This window comes from Thunnus maccoyii, chromosome 2, assembly GCF_910596095.1.
Source record: "Thunnus maccoyii chromosome 2, fThuMac1.1, whole genome shotgun sequence".
Lineage (NCBI taxonomy): Eukaryota > Metazoa > Chordata > Actinopteri > Scombriformes > Scombridae > Thunnus > Thunnus maccoyii.
The window spans coordinates 35,655,673-35,668,981 of NC_056534.1; the positions used below are offsets into that span (position 1 = coordinate 35,655,673).

At 39.7% G+C, this 13,309-nt stretch overlaps 2 protein-coding genes across 9 annotated transcripts in view; one reads left to right on the plus strand and one right to left on the minus strand.

The window, feature by feature from the left end:
• pkn1a (protein kinase N1a) overlaps positions 1 to 7,202 on the minus strand; it is a 50,451-nt gene extending 43,249 nt beyond the window's left edge. The window contains exons 1-2 of one of the 5 annotated variants that reach the window (XM_042432826.1): positions 6,766 to 7,202; positions 2,050 to 2,118 (exon numbers count right to left, since the gene is read on the minus strand). In XM_042432826.1, the coding sequence (XP_042288760.1) occupies positions 2,050 to 2,118; positions 6,766 to 6,777 (81 nt within the window). In that variant the 5' untranslated portion in view covers positions 6,778 to 7,202. Of the gene's footprint in view, positions 1 to 2,049; positions 2,119 to 2,297; positions 2,980 to 6,765 lie in introns of those variants that run through there. The other 4 variants (XM_042432849.1, XM_042432856.1, XM_042432866.1 and 1 more) reach the window with 4 other exon arrangements.
• A 228-nt stretch (positions 7,203 to 7,430) lies between these two features.
• c2h19orf67 (chromosome 2 C19orf67 homolog) lies at positions 7,431 to 12,565 on the plus strand. Of its 4 annotated transcripts, XR_006092437.1 has the most exons (8): positions 7,431 to 7,956; positions 8,997 to 9,195; positions 9,279 to 9,423; positions 9,819 to 9,928; positions 11,148 to 11,366; positions 11,633 to 11,773; positions 11,903 to 12,114; positions 12,214 to 12,565. XR_006092437.1 is itself a non-coding variant. In XM_042394107.1 (7 exons), exons 1-7 carry the CDS (start codon positions 7,782 to 7,784, stop codon positions 12,042 to 12,044), a joined length of 1,092 nt encoding a protein of 363 aa, XP_042250041.1. In that variant the 5' UTR covers positions 7,431 to 7,781; the 3' UTR covers positions 12,045 to 12,177. The 4 variants fall into 4 exon arrangements, 3 of the variants coding, with proteins under 3 accessions (XP_042250041.1, XP_042250022.1, XP_042250036.1); XM_042394107.1 differs by lacking the exon at positions 12,214 to 12,565 and having other exon boundaries at positions 7,431 to 7,917; positions 11,903 to 12,177; XM_042394088.1 differs by lacking the exon at positions 12,214 to 12,565 and having other exon boundaries at positions 7,432 to 7,956; positions 11,903 to 12,177.
• Positions 12,566 to 13,309: the final 744 nt, after the last annotated feature.

The window sequence follows — 13,309 nt, forward strand, 5'->3', positions numbered from 1 at the left end:
ACTGAATAGTGGACGTCCCACCGCACAACAGGTAGACTACAAGGTGTGTGGAGTTGCATCAGAAGGTGCCTGCACCAAAGCAGCTAGTCTAGGTCCTTCATGATGCAATGTGGGGAAAAAACCAGATACGGGTGAAACGGTTGATGAAAGAGAAGTAGGTAAACAAGGCCTGTTGGGTGTTTAGTCAGCATTTTATGACGTCACGGACTCGTCTCCTACACACACGGAATAAAAGGAACACTGCTATAAATGTGACATTATTGCAACCAGCTCTTTAAAACCTATATGTTCGTAGCCAGCTAGCTGTATCTATGCTGTAGTTACTGTTGTCCTACTTCTGCATTTTCATTTTCACCTGTTCCTCACTCGGCTACTTCTAATTATACACCGATGCTCTCTCGCCTTCTGTTTCACTGCTTACAATTCCTGCTTAACTGAGTAATAGAGTTCCTTAGATTCACCTGCATGACAGCACCAGCACCCGGCTCTCTGAACTCTAAGCGACCCCACATATCAACTGATATAAGTCGCTCGCTTAGACGTAAATGTCAAGCTATAGTGGAAACAATAGCTCCGTACGTTCAGTGGTATGAATACAAAGTAAATGCTAAGTAGACGCTAAGGTTTGTGACTTTTAAGAGCACAGCAAAGATCCATTAAGCTATTGTCTACATGCTACATCAGGAAATTGTGGTTGTTTTACTTCAGCACACAACTATTCCCTGTAAAATGCACAGTAAGCACTCTTCCTGCCTGCAAATGCTCTCATGAGCGAGTAATGGGAGTCAGGAATGGTGTGTGTGTGTGTGTTTGATGTATGTTGTTTTATAACAAACACCACTATTGTGCCTCCCTGCACCTGCCTTTACTATCTGCACCTCCACAAACACACTTATACACACACACACACACACACACACACACACACACACACACACACACACACGCACACACAACACTTTGAGGGCTCACAGCCACTGTGAGACCAAGACACCCACATCATGCCAGATACAATACAGAACAGCACCAAGGTGACTGAGTCCTGCTGGAGCTCTCTGCACAAAACCAGTAGTGTCCCATCATACATTATTAACAAGAGAAGAACTATCCATTTCCAATTCAACTGAGTGGTTGGTGGTTCCTCACAGTGGGGTCCTGGAAACCACCAAAGATCCCAGAGAGGCCACCAGGGAGCGCCTGAGCAAATCAGGAATATTTCACCCACTAAGAAGGCGACCCTGTTTAGAAAAGCACCATCATAACATGCATTTCTGAAGAGGTTTCGATTTCCCCACTAAGGATACCTCACCTTCGCGCAGTAATGGGATTTTGTAAAGAGTTTGATTCAAATGGATTTTTAATTTACGTAAGATAAATCCAAGGGGTCACAAGATAGTCAAGGAAAGAAAAAAAACCCATCAAGGTTACATAAAAAGTAGCCTAGTTATATTTTTCTGATTATTTTCTCATTTCGGTATTTACTTGTTAAATACTGAGTCTACGTAAATCTTTCAAATCAAACTGGTTGATCTGCTCACAACTAAAGCCATGTGATAAGCGAGGGGTCACAAGTAGATATTACTTCATTTTAAGGGGTCACGAGCTGAAAAACCCATGATTTAAACCAGTAGTTCTCAAACTTTTTCATGTCAAGAACCCGTAAAACTGACACAAACTAGCCCACGGACCCTCATCTGAGAAGACTTTTGCTTTTAAATGTTTGATTATGTAAAGTGTACCAAAATAATCACACATTCTGTCATTGTGTTACTTGTGGACGGTATTATAGTGAAAATAAATCATTCTCCTTTTTGCTTGGGGCCATCTGGAGCCCCTCCTCAAGGACCCCAGGGGGTCCCCAGACCCCACTTTGAGAACCACTGGTTTAAAGTATTATTTGAAGAGGGTGTTTGGGCTTAGGGAATACTTAGCACTAGCCAGAGGACCAGCCGACACCGTGCCCCAAGACAAATGAGCGCATAGCAAATAAAGACAAGTTAAACCAGACAATGCATGCGGAGTGAGACACATCCAACTTCATCAACTTACTTGAATAGAGTCGTTCGCCATCGTTGTCTCTGCTGCTCCGTTTTCAGCCAGTGTAGATTCACAGACAACCTGTGCACATGTGGGGGTTTTATCAACGTACTGTCGTCCTTCTGAGCCAATAAACCAAACTGATAATTGAAGAATGACTCCTGGCTGTTTGTCCTGCGAGTGTAATCTCAACTTTACACAAGCAGTCTATTGACACAAAGGCAAAAACAGTCAAGAGGTAATCCGCATTGTTGGCTTGCCTGGCCGCGCCTGAACTGATCCTCCCTGTGCGTTTCAGCGTGTTTAAGCGACGTTAGCCTTCACTTCACGCTAATAAAAAGGCGTTCACTGTTTGCACGCTTTTTTAAAAATACTCATAAAAGACACACATTTACAAAAGGGCATACAAGAAAAGAAAAAAAACTAGTGCCATTCAACAGCTAGCAAGAGCCCCATAAAACCCGCCAGCAGCAGCAGCAGCGGCGGCGGCGGCGGCGGCTCTCCGTCGTGTCCTGCTGAACCCGAGTGCTCATAAAGTCACATCCACAGAGGACATAAAACCACAGAAAGAAGCCACTTCTTCCCTTCTTTTCTCTTCTTTTCCTCCCGGTAACATCCGTGAAACATGAACACGCCTCAGTCTCTTGTCTGTTATCACATGCCACTCACACACACACACGCACACACACACACTCACACACACAAAAAAAGAGCCGCCTGTCAGTCCTCCACAAGCTGCTCATACAGTCAAACCCAACGGACAAAAGACACCGAGTCTGTCCGGTAAACACGTTAAATATCCCGCTGAAGTCGCCACCACGCAGACAAAAAGCACGTCGTTCTTCTTCGTGGTGCTACACAGGACTGGCACAGACAGCATCTCCTCACATTCAGACTGGGGACTGACTGGAGAGGAACACACACACACACACACACATATACACACACCAGTTGTACGCTAAAACCAGAGCGCGTCCCCGACGCTCCAGCAAAGCCGCCCGGGCATTCATTGGTCCAGCCAGGGCTGGGCAGCGGGGGCGCGCCCGGATGTAGCACGTGACCACGCACTCGCAATGTAACTCCTAATGAAGCAACTGTTGAATATGTCAAGTAATAATTAATTAACCTACACGTGTCTTTTATGGCTGCTTCAACCCACTGCCTTCAGAAAGCCATTTTAGATACGACAACTCCTACTATTACTATTACTACTACTACTACTAACAACAACAACAACAACAACAACAATAATAATAATAATAATAACACATTGTATTTATAGAGCGCTTTTCAGGGTACTCAAAGACACTTTATATAAGTTAAAAGAATCAGAAAAAAACACTAAAACATATAACACAAATCCTTAATCTATGTATAGTTTATAACTATACATGTTTGTATAAAATGTGAATATTTTCTGTAAAATTATGTTTTTGTGCTTTAATATGCCGCCAACGCCGTACTCCAAGCACGCGCATGCACACACTTCCACGTCATCTAAGTACCTAACTACAACAAGGACCACAAAGGAAATAAGTCATGTGACTTTTTCTGTGTTATCCTCCTTGATGCTCTGTTAATTGTGCATGTACATGGTGTTGAATGGCAAAGTTAAAAAGGGATGGCCTGTTTGTAGACTGATAAAGACATCTGCACTTTTTTTTTTTACTTAATGTGCCTTTATAGTATCTGACACTGATGGAAGAAATGTCAAGTTCCTGTATCAAGACTTTACTTAGGTAAAAGTGCTGAAGAATCAAAGGTAAAAGTACTAGAGTGGCTCCTTTTAGAGTGTTATATAATGATATTCTTATTGTTGTAATATTATTAGGCTACTGATGTCTTATTGTGATCCTGTGTGTGTGTAACCTGTTCTCAGGTCTCTCTTGCAAAACAGATCTTGATTTCAATGAGTGTTCCTGAATAAATAGAAGCTTAATAATACAAAAAGATGTGTTGAGGGGACTGAAGATAGTATCATGAGAAACAGAGAACCGTTTCAGGAGCCCTGTGCGAAGTGTGAGTTTTTCACAGACATCAGAAACGCAGCCATTGATATATTTGTACTGTATTGTAACGGGTTAAAGTCTAATATTCATAAGCAAAATGAAAATTGAGTTAAAATGACCATTAATGTGACTGGTTGAACATTTTACTTTCCAACCTGTTAATAATGACTTTTACATTGGTGATAGTAAACCATATCAATGAACAGGCATAAAAAAATAAATATTCAAATTTTACTGCCATGCAGGACATGCTGTACCTGTCACTTTCTTTTGACTTTGTCTCGTAGTAGTGACGCTATTTGACGACTGCTTTGGATCATTTTTGACGACAGTTACAAACATGTGAAACTCTAAATACAAAAAGCCAAACCACAAGATGACACAGTCAACCTACAGAAGACACCGAGCTTACACTAACACAAGTTTCAGTGCCTGTTATAAAGCGTATACAGTTCAGTTCATTGAATAAATGCAACATGTGTTCGCAGTTATTAATCTTTATTTTAACATGACGCTGGTGAGCAGCGTTGCAACATAGCCTAATTGTTAGTTACTGTATTTCACCACTACTGTCTCACACGTGTGGCAGCAGTGGAAAGAAAAAAAAAAGCTTTTTAAAAGTTTTTTACTGCAATATTACAGTAGCTTACAATTACAATTACAAGTGATTGAAATATGTTTGGTTTGGTATCTTGAACAATAACAAACTTTGTGTTTTATACAGAACAGAAACAGTAAACTGATGCACTGAAGTCACAATCATCATTTTACCTTGTAGGAAGATTAACTGTTGTATAAAGTCAGACTCAACACTTTATATTCTATATTTATAGTAATACAACATACACAATAAATGAAAGTCACTGTTACTCTTCATCATTTCAAATGCTGACTTCTGCATCGTCTCATTGCTATCTATATAATCTTGAGGAAATAATCATAGCAGACCATTTTAATGAGGAATGTTTGATAAAGACAATTTTATAATTTTATTTTAAATTGCGACAATGATTATAATTCAGTGATAAACATCAAACAGTGATAATACTACAGTATGTTGTTTGTTTTCAGTGCTATGTGAGACTTTAAGGCCAAAGTTTTTGTGTTAAGAGATTTGAAAATTGGAACTATATTATGAAAATGGAGTTAAGTCTTTTCATTTCCAGTCATTGTGGTCATTTTCAAAAAGATACGGGTAGAAAGCAGAGACGAGTTAACGACTGAAACTGGGTGTTGAAAGAGTTAAATCTGACTCAAGTGAAAGTTTCGAGTTTAAAATCTGCCACACAGCTATTTTTGTCAACAGGCTATAAGATGAACAGCTGTATGGCCATGCTTCACAGCACAAATGAAATGGATCTCATTCATCAGAGTGTTATAATGTCTGTGTGTGTGTGTGTGTGTGTGTGTGTGTGTGTGTGTGTGTGTGGGAGAGAGAGAAATAAAAACACAGAGAGAGAACAACTCATTACAGGTTTAGGTGATTGTCATAGTGGTGTGAGTAGGTGCCTTTTGTACATTTGACAGAGAAGTTGAACTGGACCACATTTGAATAACCGATTTGCATGATGAAAATATACTGGCTGAAAGATAAGAAGGAAGCAGAGCGCAACCCCAACGATGAAAATCACAACTGACAATAAACGCTGAGTCATTTACAGTCAGCCATGAGTATGATTCAAGTCAGGGCTGATATGAGTGAGCACATTATTCATTTATCCACACGTATTGATCCAATCTGTGTCGAGTGTTGAGAATGATTTGTGATGCAGCGACCAGACTAACAGGATGAGGTCTGTACGTAGCAGGAGTCAGAGGAAACATTTACCTGGCAGACAATGACTAAACTTGAATATTAAGATTAGATGTCCTCCTGCTTCTTATTAAACTGCATCAACAAATTTCAACAAAATATGTGACAGCCATGATGGTTTGTATGGATATTTTACTTTGTGTGACAAAAGCTGTTGGTATGATCCATCTTGGATACCAGAGTACCAACAGTTTCCAAACATTTTGCATTTCTGAAACATGAATTCTGACATTTGGGAACATTAAGATGTCGCCGAGGTTTTCCACTTCTTCACCAAAAGGAACAACCTCAAATACAGCTACAGGCAAGAATAAAAATGTTTTCAGATCGATTTTCTTGTTTGACACACAAATCTGTAATAATACTGTGATAATAAATTATCACTAATGATTCATCAAATATCTAATTGTTAGAATAATGATGGTAGACAGCAGGTTGTGTTTCAGGTTTTACTGAGCAACATATTGATATTATATCAATATAATATAAAATATATAGATTTTTTTGGATGTCATAATATCTTTTCCTGGTTTTAAAGGCTGCATTACAGTAAAGTGATGTAATTTTATGAACTTAACAGACTGTTCTAGCTGTTCTATTATTTGACTTTACCCTTTTGTGAAAGCACCAATAGTCATACCTACACTACTGTTGCAATATCAATATCGAGGTATTCAGTCAAAACTATTGTGATATTTGATTTTGTCCATATCTCCCAGCCTGACTGAGAGCAATGTGAAACTGTGAAAACAGTAGTAAACAGCAAATTCAATGATAGTGATTATATATCAGAAAACAATGAGATCACATAAACAAGACTTAGACCAGATGTATTGTAAAATGAGTTAATACAGTAACGAGGAAACTGAATTCACAAAAGTATAGACTGGCTGTCAAAATACTTACATTGTGCTTCATGTCAGCAGGAAACAAGGATCAACATTAAGTTCTCTTCTTGTAGGAAGTACAATAAAGTCCACAAGAGTAAAAGGAAAGAGTAAAATAACAGCTAAGCTAATCTAAAGTGTAACATTACAGAATCACAAATCAACGTCCAAACAGCTGTAATAAAAGTGTAGCTGGAGATAATGCTCGAAAAAGGGCATTTGAGGAGTAGATTAGATAAAAGATGCGTGTTAATAATAAACTGGCAGACGTAATGATGGCGGTTAAACAGCAGCAGTAAAACCGTGCTAGTAGTGGTTGCTACGAGCAACGGATGTTCAACTGATACTAATCGTTTTAGTGCTAATCTAAGGAACAAAGATTTTTGTTCCATGTTTCAATTTTAATATTTTTCTACATGTTAATGAAAAAAAATATTCTTGAGACACAGCGACCTTTGACCTTTCACAAGGCTTCACAGGGACGGTTGACGATAAAAAAAAAAAAAAAAAAAAATTCGTAGGATGGCGAAATCATGACCCGCCCTACTCTGCCTCTGATTGGCTTATCCTGATATTCTTACCATAATTCTAACCAATCTCACTCCTCATGCCTAAACCTGAGCAACCCAACCAACGAAGGCAACGAATACTAGCCAATCAGAGGCAGAGTAGGCCGGATAATGACTGCGCCATCCTAGGAAAGTAAATTGGCGGACCGTTGACGACGAAACGAACGTACGTACGTTGTCAACTGCTACCAGCTAATATTACAGTTATTTAGCGTTAACTTGTCATATAACCGCTGTACTCAAGAGACTGAAGAGTAGTTAAACATTTAATTTTCTTGTGGATTTATTCAGTCAGTAGCCGAAATAGGAGTTGTCAAGGTTTGGGGTGTTTTGCTAGCTGGCTAGCATTGACGTTAATAAGCAAGACATTAACAGTTAATGACAGGTCCAAAATAACCCTTGAAGGAGGCGTTTTCTCCCCCAGCAAATCTCCCCGGAAAAAAAGGGCTTACCTACAACAGAAAGCATGACAGAGACTGAAGTTCAAGTTGAGGTTCAGCTCACCGCAGAATCACCGCCAGGACAACCGGTGCTGCAGGAGGACACGGGTGGTGAGAGGGAGTCACACAGCCCGGAGGGCCCTCCAAACACCGGACACGGAGGTTCAATGACATGTCCTACTACAACCTACGAAAACACGGGTGTCTAATTTCTAACTTTACTTCCTTTCTTTACTTACTCTAACTTTACTTTCACTTTTAAAGAGTCAAAACAATCAAAATGACTGAGACACAGAAATTAATTGAAGTTAATTAGGTTTATCTTCTTATTATTCCAATCAAATCAATTTTTATTTATATAGCACATTTCGTACAGTGACTGTAGTCCATGTGCTGCACAGAGGTGAGCAAAGGCACAAAAAATCCAAATAACATTAAACATTAAACAACAAATGACGAGGCACCTTAAGCAAAAGCCATGCTAAAAGATATCTGTATGTCTTCAGGTTTCTTTTAAAAACGTCCATAGAGGAGTTCTTCAGATCCTCAGGCAGACTGCTGGAAGACTAAAAGTTGTCTCCCCATGTGTTTTTGTTGACATCAGTGTGACAACTAGGAAGCCAGCTGCAGAGGATCTGAAGGACCTGCTGGACGCAAATGTAAAAAGCATGTCATTTGTTTAGAAAATGAGGTAGTGGAGTAAAAAGATCAATTCAGTATGTTGAGGGGTGGATTTAGTGATATGGAGGCCCCAGGCAAATTCTATCTAGCTTTATTTTCACCCTTTCTCTAACTGAGAATGTTGGTATTGGCAGTGGTAGAAGAAGTACACAATACTGTTTTCTTAAGTAAAACTATTAATACTGTACTGTAAAAGTCTTGCATTGAGATTTTTACTTAAAAGTGAAGAGTGAAAGAGATGTTTTATCAGCATAATGTACTTAAATTGACTTGTGTTCAAGGTGGAGCTTTTAATGCTTTTAAAATGCTGGATATTTATGCATCATATTTTATTGATTATATTTTGTGAGTTAAATCTGAATCTGTCAGGTAAATGTAGTGGTACAATGTTTTCCTCTGAAGTAGAAATACACAGTGTAATGGGTTAGAATAGTAACATAATTCAATATTTTTCATATCTAAACATCATAATAAACCCTTTTAGTTGGGGGCCCCAGGCAGTTGCCTACCTTGCCCCTGACAATGTTTTAATGGCCAAATATTATGAACTTATCTCTCAGAGGTGGAGGAGCCACTAGCATTGTTGGCTGGTTTTACTCTGGCGCCATGGTGTGGTGATGAAGCAGCGTGCAGCTGTGACTGCGAGGCCCGCAGCTACCTGGAGGTCAGACTGATGGAGAGGAACCTGCAGTCCATGCAGCTAAAGCTCCAGGTCCTCATGAGCAAAGTAGACGACTTGCACAACTGTCTCATCAATGGGTAGGGTTCTTGGCTTGACACAACGAGCTGATTTCACCTTTTTTTCCCTCTATTGTAGGATTTTCTTTTGTGTGTTCTGGCAGGCTGAGTCATCAAGACAGAGGGTCTCTGGTTGCCGCTGTGCCAAGTTTCCTGTACACCTGTCAGGCTTACTTTAATGACGTGGAATCAACAGCTCGGAGAAGCGTTCCCCCACACACCCCGCTGCCCTTTGACATATTCACAAAGGTATATTTTTAAGGTTTCATTAGTTTCATTAGTGGCTATGCTGACAGTTTTGGTTTTGAAACTAAGATTGGAACTATTTTCTACTGAAAACAATCATCTCTATGAAATCTGTTGACAGTGAGTTCTGTGTATCACGCAAAGGGCTCACAGTTTCTCTCTCTTGCATCCTGGGAATTGGTCACTGGAACAACAAATCTCTGGTGCAGTGTACTCGACATTTGGTCGTCTGATGCAGTCAGATGTTTTGCAGATCCGGTTGTTGGAACAAAGTATTCTAAAGTCTTCAAATCTGTTAGTGAACGAGAGGCTCATCTGTGTTCAGTGTATGAAAACTTCATGGTTTAACTGCTACAAGTCGACTTTTTAACATCTAGTCTGTGTGTGTGTTTGTGCAGCGCGTGCAGCTGTTAGACCTCTCTCAACAGCTGTGTGACAGTTTGGAGCAGCTGGTGTTGACCTACGCCAGCTACAATCTCCTCTGTTTGGACGAGACTGAACCGAGCAGGTAAACACACACAGAGGAACAATACAAGTCTCTACTAATATGTGTTCACGCATTTCTTTTTTTTTTATAGTTTGATTTTTTGTTGGGTTTTTAAATCTGGAAAAAAAATGTTACAGTAGCACAAATTCATAAATACAGTATATATATATTATTATTATTCAGCTCCTTCTGTTTCATGTAACTGAACTGCTTTAACTCATTTCTATCAAAAACATTTACTTTAATTGTGAAAGTATAGTTAAACCTTTTTATTAAATACATTTCCTCAGTAATATTAAGCTGTTTCCTAGACGATCAACTTTGTGCAATTTGTTGTAACGGTGACACTTTATATTACAGGCCACAAATTATAGTGTAAATATTTGGAACATACGGGATTAGCGATGACATGCTAACAGGAAACTACACTGTTCTCAGTGTAAACAAGGTGAAGAAGGGGCGACTTTCCCCACATATTAAACGCTTCGTCCTGCTGCTAGTCGCACTTACGAGTGACGATCCTCAGCTGGTCACCACTTGAAAGCTGCTTCAGGTTGTTCTCTAACATCAGCAGCAGCAGCAGCAGGAATGAAAATGTTTTGCATTATAATTTCCAACAGAACCGTGTAAGTAAACATCATTTATTTCATTGCAATATCAACACTGTCACCTTGTTTTCTCCGTTTTTCAGCCAGTAATAACATTACTTAAAAATACTTAGAGCGTCATTCGTTTCCCTCTTAAACAGAAAGTTGTTTGAAGAGGTTCGGTAACTCCCCAACTGCTGGCTGCAGTATCTGTTTCATCTCTCGGTGCATCACAGCACAGTTGTTGTATTTACTCATTTCAGTCTTTACTAATGTGACAGTAAAACCTTTCATTGATTATTTCATTGATATTATGTCCAGTAGTTGCTTTTTAAGTCGATGAAATATTGTGTAAATGTACCAGCCTGTTATCATTTTAACACAACAAATGAAATCAATTTTTATTTGATTGGCACCTTTAAATAACTCATCCTTGTTTTTCTGACACATTTCTTGAATTTGTCAGCAGCAAACATTTGATATCAGTGTTTTCTTTCTTCAACTTTCAGCATATTCTTTTATTTTTCTTCCCACTCGTTAAAACTAGCTGCTGACATCTGACTTTTGCTGCTATAACAATCTAATTTCCCCAAAGGGATCGATCCGGTTTCACCATATCTCACTGTCTGACGCTCTCCCGTCTGCATTCCCAGCATGTCTCACTTCTGCATCGGCCAGAGTCAGCTCGGCCGACTGAGGCTAACTGCGTTCCGCTACTGTAAGCCGACGCCGTACCTGGCCCGGGTCGACACCGGACTGTACAAATGCATGCGATGGAACGTGGAGAGACTCCGAGACGAGCAGCAGACGGATGAAGGGAAGGGTGGAGAGACGGAGGAGAGAGGCGCGGAGACAGTCGGAGAAACAGAGTAGTGAGTCTGTTCAGTCTGTCGGCTCCTCTGCCAACATCATCAACATCTGGGGCCAGATGTATAAAACTGTTCAGATTTATGACTAAAACTTTGTGTTGCAGATGCATTCTTTTCATCTGATTTATAAAGCTGTGCATGCACATGGTTCTGTTTTATAAATCTCTTATAAGTCATTGTGCCTCATTTGCACTCCCACAATTAGTCATAAATGGATGAAGACGCCCTGAACCAACTGTTTTCATATCAATGCACCACCTGCTCCTCAGTTACTTCCTGTGCTGCGAGGACATTCCCAACGTACACGCAGAGGCCGACAGAGATCGCCACGGTAACGTGGTGAGGATGTGGTCCATCGGTCAGTGGGTGCAGGTGAACCCTGACCCTGACACAGATGACATCTACGACTGGTACGCTGATTTCCATCTCTTCATTCATTTCTCTGTATATCTTTGTTATATTTTTCCATATTCAGTGATCTCTGGGGAGTGAAATGAAAAGCTCAACACCACCCAGTTACTCCCCTGACTTTTTATCAGTGTGTTTTGTTTCAGGATCATGTGTGAGGTTCCTCTGGCCAACTATCACAGGCTGTTGTTTCTGGGCAGCGATGAGCCGTCGAGCTGCAGCGCCACAGACTTCCTGCAGCAGCTGCTGATGTCGTGGCAGACAACAGAGTGATGCTACACCCTGCAGGAGAACAAGTGTGCTTGTGGATACAGTTTCTGTTCAGGTTACAACTCTCTTGAAGGTAGACAGACAAAATCCTTAAACTGGGTCAATTTATTTTGAGAATATGTTGATGTGAAGATTCGAGAAAGATATTTTAAGTTTAAACATCTGGTTTCAGATGCCTCTCACACTTTGGATCAGGAGCACACATCACCATAAAGATGTGACTTCATTCATTCATGACCTGTTAGTTCAAACATGGTGTTGTGTGTTTTACAACCTTCAACACGGACCGGTGTTGGTATTTTCTAAGATAGTTATACTGTCAGTTGGATTATGTAACAATCATTTTATGCTGGTCACTGTGATGTTTGCTTCACTTTATTCAGTTCAGTGTGTTTGTATATTTTAAGAGCTTTGATAAGAGTTTGCCAGTATTTTGTAGAGATTTAACATTTTTATAAGTTTTTATATTATTTAAGATTGTTTGTGTTGTTGTAAAGAAGTCCAGAAGCATTATTAAAAAAAAAAAAACAACATTTTATTTACATGAAACGTTGCATTGGAATAATTACACACAATCACAGATTTCTGTCTTTCCAGAAAGTCAAAGAAAAACAAGGAAAACTTTAGAACAAGCTGCCATGATTCGGGCCCCAAACGTGAGAACGCCCATTTTTACTTCATTTGAACAGGTTCATCAAACCATTTAAATTAGAGCACACAGGCCTCAGTACATTTTCAATAAATTAAAATCCAAAGCCAGAGATTATTAAAACCTTTTTTTGAGCCTAAATAACAAATGAAACACGTTCAATCTGCCTACTGTGTTCAGTTTGACCTTGAACCATTCAGCCCATCGGCTCTGTCGACTGCACGTAAAGAAAAGGCGATTTACTTACAACAAAAGAATAATATCTATCATCCTTCATCCTCTATTGTAATATAAATGTATATATGACTCTTAAAAGGGCTACTATACTTCTAAAATCTCTAAAGTACAAAATGTCAGTGGGGTTTCCCTTCATTACAGTGAGCAGTCTTTAAACAATATACACAGAAATGCTTACAAAAACACTACGGAGACACGTTTAAGGTAGCTAATTTTTAAAAAGTCCAGCTTTGTCAAAAAATGCAGTGAGCATTCTGTGTCCTGCCTGGAAGGTACGGGAACGCAAACATACATCAAGCAGAAACACCTGCGTGCTTCTCAGCTGCTACACATAAGCTTTGATAAGACGGTGGACAAACAAGCCAGCAGTGGGGATTTATTT